At 35.5% G+C, this 18,232-nt stretch overlaps 1 protein-coding gene across 4 annotated transcripts in view; it reads left to right on the forward strand.

Annotated features, from left to right (window-relative positions):
- Positions 1-18,232, forward strand: part of DGKB (diacylglycerol kinase beta) — a 532,510-nt gene that overhangs the window by 196,174 nt on the left and 318,104 nt on the right. For all 4 annotated transcript variants that reach the window (XM_053927068.1, XM_053927066.1, XM_053927067.1 and 1 more), the window contains one exon: positions 2,613-2,773. In XM_053927068.1, the coding sequence (XP_053783043.1) occupies positions 2,613-2,773 (161 nt within the window). The remainder of the gene's footprint in view (positions 1-2,612; positions 2,774-18,232) is intronic.

Here is an 18,232-nt window from a genome sequence, read left to right on the forward strand (position 1 = left end):
AACACTGGTAATCAGGAAGCTCACAGAAGTGATCAAGTACAAATGCAAAATAAAGGAAGAAGTGATAGGTATACCAAGTGAAATAAAGAAAAATGCACAGGGAACCAACAGTGAAAAGAAGGGAACCAGGACTCAAATCAATGATTTGTATCAGAATGAAGAAAAACATTCAACTGGAACAGAATGAAGAAAAAGTAATTCAAAAAAATGAAGAGAGGCTCAGGAACCTCTGAAACAATGTTAAATGCTCCAACATGTGAGTCATAGGGGTTCCAAAGGGAGAAGAGGAAGTGCAAGAAATTGAAAACTTTTGAAAAAATAATGAAGGAAAACTTTCCCAATCTGGCAAAGGAACTAGGCATGCAAGTCCGAGAAGCTCAGAGAGTGCCAAAGAAGTTGGACCCGAGGAGGAACACACTATGACACATCATAATGAAAATGTCAAAGATTAAAGATAAGGAGAGAATCCTAAAAGCAGCAAGAGAAAAGGAGACAGTTACCTACAAAGGAGTTCCCATAAGACTATCGGCTCATTTCTCAATAGAAACTTTGCAGGCAAGAAGGGGCTGGAAAAAAGTATTCAAGTCATGAAAGACAAGGACCTACAACCTAGATTACTCTATCCAGAAAAGCTATCATTTAGAATGGAAGGGCAGATAAAGTGCTTCCCAGATAAGTTAAATTAAAGGAGTTCATCATCACCAAGTCCTTATTATATGAAATGTTAAAGAGACTTATCTAAGAAAAAGAAGATCCAAATTATAAACAGTAAAATGACAACAACTCACAACTATCAACAACTAAACCTAAAAAACAAAAACAAAAACAAACTAAGCAAACAACTAGAACAGAAACAGAATCACAGAAATGGAGATCACATGGAGGGTTATCAATGGGGATGTGGAGGGGGAGAGAGGGGGAAAAGGTACAGGGAATAATAAGCATAATTGGTAGGTACAAAATTGACAGGGGGAGGTTAAGAATAGTATAGGAAATAGAGAAGCCAAAGAAGTTACATGTACAACCCACGGGCATGAACTAAGTTGGGGGAATACTGGAGGAAAAGGGGTACAGGGTGGAGGGGAGATAAAGGGGAGGAAAAATGGGACAACTATGATATCATAATCAATAAAATATACTTAAAAAAGGAACATTTGAAGTATAAGTAACTTGAGTTATCATTGTATCATGGTTTAAACAGTTCAATGTTTTTCCATTGAATACAATTATATTTTATTATGTGGGTTCATAGTTTTTGAATTATGCTATAAATAATCTGATTTATTCATCATTAGAGAATTTTGGCATATTACTTTGCTTATTATGTGTTCTTTTAACCCAATTAGTTTTCCCAATGTTATGAGTGCTAACACATCTAATGAGACTCATAGCCTCTGGCATTTACTTGCTCAGCAAAAAATTATTAAAATGAAAGCACACAGAACAAAATTTATGAAAGTATTGTTCCAACTCAAAATATAATCTCAAGAATGTCTATCTGTATGTGTAGAATTATAGAAATATATTATTTAACTTAGTAAAATATTTGAAATTCTGACATTAGCATCATCAGTATTCTCATATGTTAAGATCTTTCTATTCTTATACCTCATGAACTAAGACATTTTATGTACTTTCTTATTTTTTTCTCATTTAATTCTCACAAAAAACCTAAATTTTAAAGAGAACTATTGCAGGGCATTAAAAGCAAGTGATTAAGAAAGTAGCACTTCCAGGATTAGGCTAAAGTTTAAGCTATAATTTTATATACCTGTAGATACTTTCAATAGAAAAAATAGTATTTGAAAAATATCTTTTCAGGCCATGTTGACTATTGGTAGTAGATTCATTAAAAAGTGGATTTACTGAGCACTGACTCTAGGGTAGACCTGGTAAAAAAAATTGTTGTAGTCAGAAAGATGCAAATAACTATATGGTGTACTAAGGTAGGGCTAGTGTTGAAAACTTTTGTGACACTGCATAGAATCCATTATTTTGAGAGGGCGTCTTCCTGAATTAAGTGCTACGAAGTATCCATATTGCAGAGGGAATTGACGCCAGCCAGCCAAAAGAAAGGGGATATCCTGGGTATGTAGAATAAGAGACGATGTGGCACCTAGTTTAAAAGAGAAGGACTTGCTATTTAAGTTGAAAGTAGGTGTGCATAACTAGGAGGAAAGGGTGAGGATAAGGGAGCTATGGAAGACACTAGTCTAGAATATTTCCGGGTTACTTACCTCAGCACCTGGGTGGAGGGTGTTGTCTTTCTGAGAGAGAGTTTACAGGAGAAAGATATGGAAGGAGATAGTTAACTTCATTTTGAGTATGTTGATATTACGTTTTCTGGGGGTATTCAGTGTAGATGTTCATTTGGCAGTTGGCTGCATTAAAAATTTTCACCACAGGAGAGAAATAAGAGTTGCAAATTAAAGCTAAAAATAAAATATTGGTATAAGTAAAATAAGAGTATAATTGATTCTACTTCTATTAGAATTGCTTTAAAAATGCATTACTTAACTGAAGAAAGATACACACTCAAACACAAGCTCAAACACGTAAATATAGCCTGTGAATTTTTTTCTCAAGATAATGTTGGTTTTTTTTTAAATTAGGTTATGAAGGTGAAAATCTGATGAAAATCCTAAAAGACATTGAAAACAGCACAGAAATCATGTTGGACAGGTGGATGTTTGAAGTCATCCCTAATGATAAAGACGAGAAGGGAGACCCAGTGCCTTACAGTATCATCAATAATTACTTTTCCATTGGCGTGGTAAGATTTTTCACTAAATGTGCTTTTTTTTTTTTTTTTTTTTTTACCAGTCCTGGATAATCACTGTCTGTACACTATGAAGATTGACTAATTATAAATAATTTATTTAATGTTAGTGTCAGCAAAACCCCTCCTCTAATGGGCAATAATAAAGCTGATGAATTTATTTAAAGTTAGAGTATGACAATAAAGTTTCATGTGTTAAAGAAAACTATAATTTTTGCAATTGGTTTGATCATTTGTATTATTAAAATATAGACTAGAATTATTTATAATAAGGGTTAGGTTATAAGTTTTAGAGTAGAAGCTAAAGTTCTACATTAGTGAAGATGTGAAAACAATGGATGAAATTTCACCTTAATTTCAGATATATATTATAGTAGCATCATAACCTACTATAGACATTATGTTTAAATTTATGGTTAAGTCCAAGTCAAAAAAAATGTTGCTACTATTCCCAAGTGTTTGGTAAGTTAAAAGGCTAACTTTTTATTTTGATTTCTTAAAAACCTTATACTGGAAATAAAATTTCATTTGGCTATTTAAATTTTAATCTTGAAGGAATATAAAAGTGATTACATATACATATATATGTGTACATACACATGTATGTGTATATGTGTTTATATGTATGGAACAATTATGAAGTCTAAAATATATACTGTTTATAGCATTACATTCCATTTAATAGGCAACTCGGTACTACCTGATGTCATATGCAGGCCCATGCACGCACACACACCACTAGGAGACTGTAAAAAGCATTGGTTGAGTTTATGAACTTAGGAGTGAAGCTACCTGGGTAAGAGAACTTTAGCAAATATTTTTATTCTGGGTGTCCATCATTTATCTGTATCACGATGCTTATTATTTTCTTTCTCATAATTGTACATAATGTGATTATACATTTTAAAAGACTCTAATGATGATTAATACAGGCTAAATATATAATCATTACTAATGCTGTAATGATTCTTATTATTTGTGAGAAGAATGTAATGCACCTTGATCCATAAAAGTCCTAATACTTATATTTGATATCAATATGAAAAAAATATTTTATCTGCATTATTGGCATATAATTTATAACATAATTCATCCATTTTAAGTAAACCTTTTATTTTTAATAAATCTATCCAATTTAGAGCATTTTTATCATGAAAACAAGAATTTTTATGCTTATTTACAGTCAATTCTGGTTCTTTTTCCCAGCTTGAAGCAATAGCCATTCTTTCTTCCTCTAAGATTTGCCTTATATGGATATTTATAGTGAAAAAATGTACAATATATCGACTTTTACATCTGGCATCTTTCACTTTATATTTTTGAGGTTCGCCGATACACATTCCTTTTTATTGCTGAGTACTGACCCATTGTATGGCAGTGTCACATATGGTTTATCCACTTACCAGCTGATGAGTATTTAAAATGTTTCCACTCTTTGGATATTATGAATAATGCCACTATTTGAGTCCTTTCAGTGAATGTTTTGCTTTGGTTATTGTACTTTTTTAAGTCCAGCATTTTCATTTGACTTTTTAAATAATTTCTCTATCTTTAGGGTATATTTTTTATTTGAGGAGTTGTTGTTATGTTTTCCTTTATTCTTTAAACTTGGGTTATTTTAGTTCTTTTAGTCTTTGTCTGGCAAGTCCAGTATTTGGAGACCATCAGAGAATTTGGTAGCATTTGGGACCCATGAGTGACATCATTTGTTCTTTCCAAAGGTCGTGCCATATTTTGCTGTTCCTCTGCATGTCTGACAATTTTTTTTTTGGAAGCTAGCAATTTTATGTTACATGCGGTATCATGCAACTCTGGATTGGGATCCTCCCTTTGAGGTTATAGTTGTCTGTGTGTTTGTTGAGGGACTGGCCTGCACCACTCATGTAGAGCCTTTCTCTCTTGTGGTGTATGGATACAGATGCCTCATTTGTGTGTGTTTTGTTGTTGTTTAATTTTTGTTTTTATGTTAATCCTCGCTTCCTAGGGATCAGTCCTGTCTCCACATGATTGACCAGAGTTTGTTTGCAAACCTAGAGCCAGTAAGTCTTTGTCACTTGGCCATTGGATCTGTGTGTTCATTAGGAAGCACATACAATCTTCAGGCATTTATTGACCTGATTCAGCTTTTGACATCCGCGAGCCCTTCTTTAGTCTCTTCTGTTCATGCCCAAGCCCTCTCATTTAGCCAAAGGTATGTAAACAACGAGGGCCCTCTTTCATCTTTCCCGAACATTTATGCTGCTATACGTGCATATGGTCTTCTAGACAACCAAGGATATGAGGGAATTTATCAAGGCCTATTATGGCTGTCTCATTCTGAGATCTCCTACTAAATTTCTGGCTAGTTGGCTGGTTAGTTGCTTGCTCTAATCAGTTTTGCAAACACAGGTGAGCTCTGACATTAATCTTCCTTGTTCATGGTCTGCAGGGATCATTACAGTTTTACATCACTGTCGGGGTCATGGAATTTTTCTTGCTCCCACTCTAAATCAAGTCAATTTCACTGAGTAATTTGTTATACAACTTCAGTTAATTTCCAAATTTCTGTTATGGTCCTCAAAAGAGGATAATTTCTCCCCCTTCACAAGAGGCGTTTGGCAATATATAGAAGTTGCACATTTGATTATCATGATGAAGAGGGGATCAGTAGTGGCAATTAATGAGTAGAGGGTAGGGAGCTACTAAATAATAGAACAAGCCCCCGACACACGAGAAAGAATTATACAGATCAACACGTCAATGGTGCTGCGGCTGGGAAACCCTGACATCCATAGACCCATATTAAATGGGAAAGTCAGCATGCTGAAAAGGAGAAACAGCAAAACCCCAAAGAAACGTGAAGGAAAGCTATACTAAAAATAAAACAGGAAATACAGCAAAGGATAGCAACAAAATTGAGAATGGCAGTGAAACCTAAAGCTGACTTATTGAAAAGAGTTAATCTGATGTTTTACAAAATGAATTTTATAAAAATATTGCACAGAGAATTGTAAGTAAATGATAAAGAGTAAAAAACAAAAACCCATAAACATAAAAAAGTAATATCTTAACTGAAAATAGATGAGGACTAAATGTGGGAGTGTAGCAAAGTTGAGAAAAATAAAATGAACTTAAATACTCAATACTCAATTATATCAATAAAAATAAATTAATTTATTTAAAAAACAACAAAAATTAAAAGTATACAGGAAAAATAAACAATATATAAGACCTACATATAGGAAATGTTAAACTTTTCTACAGAGACATAAAATATTAGAATAGATGGAGACATCTTCTAATTTTAAATGGGATAGTTTACTACAATATGCAAATTAATTTATACACTTAATCTATAATTAATCAAGATTAGAGATGACTTTTGTGACAAACTGGAAAAACCTACTCCAAAAACTATATGCTAAAATATATCAGTTGATTTTATTAAAGGAAAAGGAGAATTGTTTTACCAAATTAGAATGCTACCAGTGGAGAAAGAGAGAAACACAAATTGAAAGGACCCATGGACAAAGACAATGAGGGTGGGGAGGATTGAAGGGGGGAACTAGGGGTGGGTAGGGCAGGGGAGAGTAATGGGGGGAAATGGGACAACTGTGATTGAACAATACGAAAAAGAAAGAAACTCAGTATAGGAGTAACCTGGAAAGTAGGAGTGTTAGGAGAGAAGAGCATATTTCTCTGAAATCATCACCTGTGTCAGCCACAAAGGCTCAACACTGAAGGTCACAATCAGAGCAATAGACCTTATAGAAATTCCAAGCTTTGTCTGTCACTTAGGGAGGCCATCTTTAAATCAGCAACTTATACTCCTCTGACCTGGTCAGGGAATCCAAAAAAAAACCCCAGAAATAAAATGAATCATTTCTATCAAAACATTTCTGGACATATAAGAAGTAGTAGAGTTGGGGCCCTAAAAGAACAGGGAGAACATTTCAACATTTTGCTGTCAGCAGCCTGAGAAAGCTTCACATGGCACATAGATGGCACTTGAAATGGTCTCCAGGAATCCATTACCACCTTCTACAATATAGTCTCAAAGTTTGATGCTATCAGGAGGGTTTTTATTATTTCAACTATTGCCCTTCATATAGTGACTATGAGTGATTTACACTTTCTATAGAACCTTCAAAATTTTAGAAAACCTGCGATGGTCGGAGATGCAGAGATAAATGTCATCTTCATGTGTTGTGCACTATGATACACCCCTTGTATTGATCAGAGTCTGCTGACCGCTGGCACAAACAAACCCAATGCAGCGGTGGTGTGACAACTAGAGGTTAGTTCTTCCCTCACATGGCAGGACAGCCTGCGTTCTCACGGGGAGGGCTGCTCCATTGGACCAGTCAGTGACCCAGGATCCTTCCTTCTGTGGCTCCACCCTCCTCTAGTTTCACAGAACCCCCTCTATTCACAATCAGGTGACCAAAAGAGAGTGGAATATTAGGGTGGTTTCTTTTTAAACAAGTGAATGTATAGGCCATTGGCCATATCTTAATCAATTGGCTGGGAAAGGAATTCTATCTTCCCAGGAAGGAAAGGAAAATTGGTAAATAACTAGCAAGTTTCTGATAATTCCTTCTTTATAATACTTTTTTTCCCCAATTTTAGTCACAACAATCAGAAACGATCCTGAAATCATAATTAGCTCTGCAAATAGATTCTCTCACACAGCGGCTGTCCCTCAGTGAAAGCATATTTACTAGCAGCTACCGTGTGTGGCTCATAGTGTTTGAGGTCCATCGGGGAGGAGTGCAGGAGAAGCCTGTGCGATCGCGCAGCCCGCATTATAGTGAGGTGAGAGAATTGTCACAGTGCCTGAACAGCAGGACCTTAGAAATTAATTTTATAAACTGCTGTGTGCTGCCTTGCATTCTGACTTTGAACTTTAAAATAGCTATAATCTCCAAAATCCCAGGAAGAAAACTGTCTAACCACTGTATCACCATCACCTATACCACTAAGGTTTTCCCAATAGTTGATTATTCACTCATTTGTTTAATAAACACACAAAAATACTGAACACTTTGAAGAGATACATCACCTTATTATTAGAACTTGGAGTTTCATGGGAGAGAGAAGCATTAACAACATGCGCAAATTCAAATTTTTTGAAAATTTTGATAAATTATGTGAAAGAAAACAAAAGTTACCATGAGCTAGAATAAGAGACAACAGCTTCAGTTCTCATACTCAGGAATGGCCCGTGTAAAGAAGATGCATTTAAGAAAAACATCTAGGAAATACACATAAGTGAGCTGGATACCACAGGGATGGAGAGAACATGCCCAGCCGGTACAAAGCTCGAGGAGGAAAAAAGCTTGGTGTGTTCGAAGACTTGCTGGGTCAGTGTGTGTGGAACATAAAGGGAGAAGGTGGGAGTGAATGACAAAAAGGCAGTTGCTCAGGTGGCTGTTGCCATGTCTTAAAGAGGCTTGGAAGCCAAGGTGGGGTGCTTGTTTTTTAGGAAGCAATTGAATGTATCAATGATTATAGTCAAGAAATGAAGTGGTCCAATTTATGTGCAGTGGGAGTCCTTCTATCAGATATGATAGCTGGACATTAATTGAAGATAAAACATCTGTTGTGAAATATCACACATTCGACTTTGAATATTTTATTTTATCTTAAAACCTGTAACTATAATGGAATTGGCCAACCTTTGCTTTTAGGCCCAGCCAATGCCATTTCTCTGCATATGGGTCACTGACTGGGGTTCTACAAGTCTAGTGTAAATCACATTCCATCATAAGCCATCTCTGATTTCCATTTTTAGGTTCTTTTAAGTGGAATAAAAACTCAAAAGACACTTGTAAGCAACCTGAATATAAAATTCTCTTTTACAATAGTTTAAAAAAGTACTTTTATAATGATCTCTCTTCCATCTAATTCTATAGCAAAGAATGTATAATTCTATAGCAGTTTCAGCATTGCATTTATAGCAAATATTCCCAAATATTACTTGTTTCCACACAACACAAAGACTATTTCTGCAATCATATCTCTCCATTTATATATGTAATTAAGTTATATAACTATAATATACACTAAAAGCAGCCTAAACAGTGTGGGAAACAATAGAAATGATTCTAGGTAAGTGTAACCGCAAAATGTGAAAATACAAATGTGTAGGTTTACTACACGACAGTAGTTGAGAGATGCTGGAACTGAGTTTCAAGGCTGCTTCTGTATCCACAGTCTGGACATCAACGGGCCTCCTGCAAGGGTAGGATGGGCCTATCTCCCTCTGGTCCTGAGCAGGTAGGACCGCTCCTGGACCTTTGCTGAGACGGACTGGAGCCAGATTACAGGGCCACGTCGAAAGCCACAGCTGGAATGCACCTGAAGCAGCTCTCACCTCCTCCAGGCCTCAGTGACTGCCTTCAGTAGGACTCTGAGGCTCTCTTCAGAATTTTTCTGTAGGTGTACCCACTCCACACCTCTTGGGGTGTTTGTGTAGGGGAGGGAGTTCAGAGAAGTAATTAAGATTGTATTCCTTCTCTAGATCCTGCAAAGCCTGGCTGGGTGCCGATCGTTTCCTCAGTGTTTTGCCCAAGCTAGTGCCCGAAATGCTTACATTTGTGTGCCTGCCTCCACCCCTGCAGAGTTGAGTCTGCTACTGCACGTGCGCACGAGCTGTCAGCAAAGGGTTGCGTGCCCACTCAGGAGGGCATGCAGAGGCATGCACGGGGGAGGGGGGGCAGGTAGCAGGAGCCTGACATGGTGGGGAACCTCTTGGATCAGTTGGGGCAGGGTCCTAGGTGAGGCATCCCAAGCAGCTTGTGGGTGAACCTCCCGATGCAGTCGGTGGTGTGGTGCGCAGGATGCACCCCGCCTTCAAAGAGTGCGGAGCCTTAGTCCTGAGAGTCCCGACCTCCCCCAGCTGCTCCCAGTCTCTCCTAAACCTCACAGCTGTGTGCAAGCCGCCCACAGTATTCTGGCTGAGGCTAGAAAGAAGCTGCCTCTTTGGCACATCCTGCAAGGCGTGGGGAGCTAATCTCTCACTCAGTACACTCTGGTTCCCTTGCGCTGCGGAAATCTCAGGCTGAGAGGGTCGGTCCCTTTTGGCACTGAGCTGTGCCACCTTGGGGAAGGGGTGCTGCATGCAAAATGGAAGTGACCTCTTACCCTCTTCAGTGTTTTCCTCGGATATTTTTTGTTGTGCCTACTGTATCCTGGGACTTCTCTGCTGGACTCTGTCTCCCACAGATACTGTCATGGGTGAGTGGTTGTCAAAACCCATATTCTGTTGCAAGGGATTATGGCTGAAAACTCCTATTCCGTCATCTTGCTGGCGTCACTTTCCAAGAATATTTTATAACAAATAAATACACAGGTAGTAAGTTTGAAGATATAACCACAGGTATAGAAAATGTTTAAATAATTATGAGTGTATCATTTGCATCGTTGTGCTAATTAACTTTATCATGTAGAATAAACGGACTACTTTTTAATCCAAATATATATATATATATATATATATATATATATATATATATATATATATATATATATCTGACATTTGCCCAAGAGAAAGCTCGCAGTTCTCAAACTTGTGCCGTGTGTCACAATTACCTGAAGGGCTCGTTAAACTGCAGATCATTGATTCTCAGAGCCAAGCTTTCTACTTCAGTAGTTTGACATAGAGGCTAAAGATTCGGCATCCTAACAAGCTCCCAGGTGATCCCAGTATTGCTGCTATGGGATCACAGTTTGAGAAACCATATTCTAAGCATATAGCCAGAGAAGAAAAAGTAAAATTATAGGAATAGAATTATTAAAATGGTTGTCATTGACATGATTTTTCTCAGCACAATTAATTCTAATTTTGAAAATTATTGCACTATATAGATTAAAATGGAAAATCTTTCCATTCATTTTACATAGCTGGAAACCTCAGTAACAATACCTCATAAGCATTACTCAACAACAACAAAAAATACACATGTGAATGTAAATGAACAGGTGCAAACAATAAAATTAGCAAGTAAATTCAAATAATATAATTTGAAACCTCAGTTCTCCAATGTCTTGGTTCTTGAGCAATTCGGGTTTTGACCAAGTTGTTCATGGAAAAGATGTCTTGGTTGTCTGACGAAATTTCGAGCCTTGATTCTCTGCCCTACAGGCCTTCCGTTCTGATACTTGTGTGATCAGTAATGCATCTCTCAGGCAGCAAGGAGACTGGTTTTCAAACACACTGTGTTTTGTGGTTCAGTACGCCAGAACAAATTAAGTTCAAGAACCGAGGTTTCACAGCGTTTAAGTCCTCGTATCTATTGACCAAATAGAGTATATTTCAAAAACACCAAAGTGGGTCAATATTAGCATAATCCTTTAATTTAAATAAAAAGTAGATTTTTCATTTTTTATAATTAAAAATTAAAAATATGTAAAACATTTAAAATATCAAATCAGTAGTTAACAACAGAATAATACTGGCATGCTAGAGGCATTTCAAATAAAATGAGGAAGGATACAGGGTTTTTTATATAACCACCTCCGTTAACACTTTTAAAAGAGTGAGGTAATTTAAAAATAAAAATTTTAATGAGTCATATAAACATTTAAATGCTATAAGATTATTATATGAAGGTGATATGAACACATATAAACTAAAAATAAAACTATTAAATCAACATATAATGCCAAATTTGGCCCTGTCACTTTTAATTTTAATTTATAAAATTACCAGTTAATATGTTGACATGAATATAATTTAGTTAACAATATCAGAAAACTATAAATACCAAGGTTTATGTTCAATAAGAAATATACTCAGAGTCTATATGGAGGAAATAAAATTTTATGCCCTGTTATAAGATATGAATAAGTCATTTCATGTTTCTGTATTGAATATTTAATAGTATTAAAAGAATCAGTCTCCTCAAATTAATTTGTACATGTAGTCCATTTCTATTGAGAATTTTAATACAATTACTGGTAGTTGTTTTGATAAATGCTAATTTACAGTTGGACAAACAAGACTTTATAATTTTTTGAAGTAAGTAACATCTTGTAATGGTCGATTTCCGTGCCATGGTCACTAAAATACGGTGGCACAAAAGTAGATTAATAGAACAGATTATAAAATTAGACCAAAAGATACACTGCCAGAGAATTTAATATTTGCTAAATTTTAAAAGTGTCGGGTAAGGACAAAGCACATGATAAATTAGGTGACAGAATTGGTTACTTATTTGAGTTAAAACTTATATTTTCATTCACACTCATTTGAAAATAGATTAAAAATGCAAAATGAAGTAATCCAATTATAAGAGATTAGAAAAAAATGTAGAAGTGTATTGCTTAGGTAAGAGAAACCTGTCTGAAGCAAACAGGAAACCTAGAACCCATAAAGAAAAATAAGATTTTAATTACTTTTCAAAGTCTTTAATTTTTAAAAAAGTATGTTCAAACTCTAACAGTTAAAAGTCAAAGAAAATATTTTCAATACAAATAATAAACATGGAGTTAATGAACTAAAACATGGAATTCTTAATAATAAATAATATCTAATAGAAAAATAGACTAAGACTATGAGAAAGAATTATATGAATAGCCAGATGAAAAGATTTCTCATGTTATTAATTTACAAGGAAATGCAAAATTATGCAGTGGGATACCATTGTTTACTTTTTATTAAAAATAAAAAGACTGATATTATCTAATGTCAATATGTTTATACAAAAATTAATAATTGTGTGATGGACCCATTAATTAAAATATTCTTTGGGGGAATAATTGGATGGTATCTGTTAAAGTTTAAAATGTGAATATCCTTGGAGCCATGTGTCTCATTTCTAAGAATCAATTCTACATAAATAAATAATATAGGATCCTAAGCTGCACCAACTATATTTAATTATACACAGTTGGGAACAACCTACACCTAAATGTTTAACAATTTGAAAATGATATACAGCAGGAGAAGAGTTTCCAATACTATAATGTGAAATCACAAAGGCAAATTATCCATAAGTAAGCACTTTTTCTCTTTTCTGTGTGTGAGAGAAAGAAATTCAGGGGGGTGGGGAGGGAGAGAGAGAGGATGGGAAGAGAATGGAGATAACATAGAATCTATCTTGAAGTTATGGGGGTTGAGTTCAGAAATCCCAAAGCCCTTACAGTACCTACCACTAGTGCTTAATAAATGTTAGGATTATAATGGTGATAAAATACAATGGTTTCCCATAGCTCTGTCTCTGAGAAGGCATACAAGAGTCAGAAAATATATATACCAAAATACTAACAATATTAACTTACGATGTGCAGGAGTATGGAAAAGGAAATGAAACTCTCTCAATGTTAATACGAAAATGTTGTAGGATCATGGATAATCTTTTAAAAATTTCACAGGATTATTCAAATGTGTTTGAATACATTGAAACTTACTACTATGATGCTTAAATTCTCATTTAAATGTTAACTTTTAACCTGTGCTATATCCCTGCTTCTTATAAAATTGTTTTAATAATGAATTGAGAAATGATGTAGTTTTATCGGCTTAGATCACATTTTAAGTGGATAGACTATAATAATCTGTAGTTGCTGTGCTGTTGATTTTCTGTTTCATATATTCTTGTGTTTTTCCTTTTATTCATTCATATAACAATTTTATTTTGTTTATGTGAGTGGCCATTGTGTGCTGGACCCTCTTCTAAACAATGGAAATCAGTATTGAGTAATATAGACAGACAAAATTCCAGTTCTTAAGTGACATTTTCATGGGGGTAAGACATTAAAAATCAAGTGAATTTTAAATAACGATAAACATCCTGAAGGGAAAGATGTATGTAGGGGAGAGTAGTCTCCCCTTCTCCATGGTTTTGCTTTCCACGGTTGGAGTTACCCATTTTTCAAATGTGATTTCAAAATGTTAAGGGAGAAATTTCAGAAATTTACTTCTTAAAACACTTTCTCTTTGTGTGTGTGTATCTCTGCTTTGGGAAGTAGGCTTTATGTGTCCTCAGTCTCAGATTTCTGGTTTTGGAGAGCTGCCACTTTCCAAATTCATAACGATACTGATCCCGCTGTGTCACGTTTTTGTCCTTGTGGCTTTGAACTGAAGAGTCAATTTCTGGATAAAATGCTGATAGGAAGCTCACACATCTGGGCAAAATAGAATCTTCATCCATGATAGCTCCCTTCAAAAACTCACTTTTTACAACAGCACAGAAAGGAGAAAGTTTACATGCTCAGTATACAAAGGTGTAGTTCAAATTAATGACAGCTGTCTCATACAGGAAAATCCTGTCCCTTTAAACATTATTTTTCTTTTCTGTGACATAGTCACTGAAGTAACACATGCCCTAGTATAATATTGAGAGTATTTCATACACCATCAGGGGAGGAGGGGAGTTTTGGTACACAGAGCTCTTCCTACTGGAGGATCCAGTTAAACAAGTCAGCAAAATATCTTTTTATGGGCCTTTTACTAATATTTATAAATGGCAGTGTTGGATAACATCTTTAACTTTTTCTTGTGGTTTATGCTATATTTCTATTAGTATAAAAATCTAAAATACTGAGTTATCACAGTTATTGCCCTCATGCTGATTAGTATTTTAGTCTCAAAGGAGTCTGTTTACTAATTCATTCCACAAATACTCATTGAGTGCTGCTTCCAATTCCTGGGATCAGTACTCTGGTGGATAGAAGGATGAACACTACCAAAAAGTAATGTGAATTCCAGTATGTTGGAGTTGAAACAGCACTCTTTGCTGAATCTTTTCCTGAATGTGATGGGAAGAGGTACAAATGAGTAATGATTCAGGGAATTAATTTATTTCCTTTTAAACTGTTAGCATATTTATTTTGTTATTATAAAGTTGTTATAATAAGTTATCATAAAGTATATAATAAGTTATTGTAAAGGATATGTAATCCTCTAGGAATAGTTATAAGGAATTTTTAGGGCATATGCCAGCAACTAACTTTGTGTTGTGTAATTGGCATCAGAGTATAAAAAGCAAATACACAAACATCTCTATTACCTTTCAGTTTAATTTGTGGGAAAAAAATTTCAGACTCTTTTAGAGGCAGATTGTAGTAACAATAATAGTGTGACATAGTGTTTCAACTATAATGAATGTTAAAATAATGAAAGATTTAAGCAAACCCTTTTTGTACTAAGTGTAAGAGTTATCTTTGCAACTGAGAGTATGCATAATTATGCATAATTAACACCTATGAATTATCTTCCCCACTGCTAGGTCTTTGAGGCCGAATCTGAAAATCCCATGGATTATATTCATGGAAATGCTTCCACCAACATAAATTATGTCGGGCTTGCTGACATCAAATGATATGCAGCCACAGAATAGTGCTCATGTAAGACCATCTTTGCCCAATTCTGTTTTCTCTACCCAGAGTATTGATTTTGTAGCAGCTGTTAATCATCCCAGTAAGTTCCAATTTGGACACTCTTCAACACAGAAGTAAGCACTGTGAACAGAAACAAGCAAGGGAATAAGAATTTCAAAGGCTCCTGGAAAGGTCCTCCAGTTTTTGTAGAACATATCCAGAAACAAATTAGTATCACACGCTGTGTAAAAGCGAAAGCCAATGTGAAAATGAAAACCTCATCCACGTTAGCATTTCTGAAATTGGACCTGGGCCTTGCTCACTGTAGCGTTACTCTCCCAGTCTGGAAGAGCTCTGACAAAGACAAGTGGACTTCTAGTGCACCGTGTATATTAGCGCCCAAATGTCCCATCAAATAGATATTTGCATGGTTATGATTTAATATCCAGCCTTAGTCAGTCATGAAGAGCCTCTTATTCCACCAGTGTAGGAAAAATATGACTACTTAATTCTCATAACCATCAATTTCAAGTTATTGGAATAGTTACCAATAATTACCAGTAAGGATTCCTTCAGTCATCAGCCGCTTTTTACCTTACACATTTTCCTATGCCTTTACTAAAAATACAAAGGAAATATCTTAACTAGAAATTTAGTTATCCCGGACTAATTAAGAATGTAGAATTTTGGTTTTGGTTTGGCCCTTTAGGTCAAAAATATTGGGCTCTTAACATGATCAAAATCTCATTTTCTCTGGTTTGTCTACTTCATCTGTTTATTATAAATATTATATAAGCTTAAGCTACTACCTTTTTGTTACTTAAGTTTATTTTGGCCAGATTCTATTGGTTTAACTATAAATCTGTTATAAAACTGACAATAATTTTTATGTAATTCTATATGAGGAACAGTGGTTATACATTTGAGAAATTAAAAAAGATAATCAAAGAAAATCTAATTATCATCATAGAAAACATTGCTTTTTAAAAAATTTATTCTTTCTTGTATTTTTTCGTTACCATTTAGTCCCTTATACTCTGTTCCCCCAGCAATCACCACACTGTTGTCCATGTGCACGAGTCCTTTTTCCTTTTTGCTCAATCCCTCCATTTGCAACCTCATCCCGTTCCTCCCCCTCCCCAGGCCAACTATTGAAATGTATTTTTTTTCATTTTATAACAAGAAGAAATATATAATGACATTAATGCTATGGTGGTATAATATGTTCTTGGAAAGTTGACTTCTTTTTGTTGGAAGATATTCTTTCATAGAACATTTGCTTCTGAAATGGTTATTTATCTCAAGATTTATGTTTGAGTAAATTGCAAAAAAGATCACTAATCTCAAATACTTGACAATTTTGTCTCAAAGTTGTTTATTTTACATATGAAATTTTATTACAAATTTAATTCAAATCACTTTGTTATAATTATATACTGTTGTTTTGGGGGTTTTTTGACAAGGTCACATTATACCCTTGAAAATTAGTTTTAGAAAAGTGAGGAAGTGATTTATTCTTTACTAAATGATAAATAATTTATTTTTTAAGTATCAGAATATAATGGGTGTCTTCCAAAACAATCCCAAAATATAAAAACAAATAATGGTACAATAATTTAATTTCAGCACCAAAACTAAAACCCCAACTAGAAGAGTGTATCAGAAGGTTGAAACAAACTTTGTTCATATATCATTAGAGAGATTGTGAAAATTGCTCTTTCATTAAGCAGCTGATTGATATATTTTTAGTTTTTTCTTTTCAACCAGAGAAATATTTCATTTAAAAATAATATTCAGACTTAAATGTGGGGGAGCTCCACCCGCAGAGCCCCTCCCATCTGCCATGGATGAGAATAAGTCTACCAAGACATGATCTGCTTGGGGAGGAAAGGTGGCTGATCTCTCAAAGGAGAAAGGCCAAGAGCCTTTTCCTCAATGGGCTTTTATTGGGTTTAATTTGCATAGGAATACAGGTAAAGCTCATTAGTCATTGTCAGGCAGTAAGGATCAAACAATAGATAACATACAAAGAACACCGGGGGCTTATTCTGAGTCAGGGTCAGATAGCTAAAGGGCCATAAAACTTTGGGAAACAAACTCATTTCATGCACATACCTTTATCATTTAAATTGAGAGTATTCTTAGCAAAGCAGGTTTCACAGGATTTTATGCATTCTTTCTTAGGCCTTATCACCCTAGGGAACCCGCCCTTTCCAGCACAGAGCCACGCCCACCTCTGGCATTGTTTCAGGCTTCTGTTGGGCAGGGGAAGTAAGGCATCCAAGAGATTAGGAGACTTCTTGAAGACAGAATGAGGACTCAGGCTATGTCAAAGCCGAGGGGTGAGGGTCCACCACCCCCTTTTTCTGTAGCCCCCCCCCCACCGTGTCCTTCCCTGAGGGCACCTTAGTGATCTCGCCTGTCTTAGGTCATCCCTCCCTTGAGGAATCATACCCGTCATTGGCTAACCAGACATCCACCCTGGGGCCAAGCAGGTTGAAGTGAAAGAAGGCAGAGGCCATGCCTCTGCCAGGGAGATAAGCTTTGTCTCCTTAATGGCTTATGGTCACAAGGTCTTTTTACTCAGCCTTAGACATGGGGGGTTACAGTTTCTGAAACCAGGCAGGGTGGCTCCAACACTTAAATATATTTTTTTCTCTTGGGGGGGGGATGCAGACTTAATTATTTTTTGAATTATTTTTTCTACATTTTCTTTATCACCCAAGGAACAGTGTTTTGATTATTGACAAACAATTCTGATGTCTGAAGAAGATAAAATGCAGTAAATCATAATACTTCAGTCTATAAAATATTTCAGAAAAGAAGAAAATGAGGGGGAAAAAAACATGCACTTTAATGAGGGATATCTTTATTCCTAGGTAATTTAGAAGTCTAACACAACTATTTTTAGTTGCCACCACTGCATCATCCATTTGCTGAATGAATACAAACTGGCTCTGCTCTCTTTACTCTCCCATGCCACTTTTATAAAACTTCTCTGGCTCTTTTCATCCTTGATGTCCAAATGTACAAGTCCAGTAGCAGTGTCCTTCTCAATATTTTGCTGCACTTAACCTTCAGGTCCTTTTTTTTTCCCCCTTGAAATTCGTTTCTTACTTCCTTGGGCCTCCCTAAACCTATACCTTCTTG

The sequence above is a fragment of the Desmodus rotundus genome, chromosome 6 (assembly GCF_022682495.2).
Source record: "Desmodus rotundus isolate HL8 chromosome 6, HLdesRot8A.1, whole genome shotgun sequence".
In the NCBI taxonomy this organism is placed as follows: Eukaryota; Metazoa; Chordata; class Mammalia; order Chiroptera; family Phyllostomidae; genus Desmodus; species Desmodus rotundus.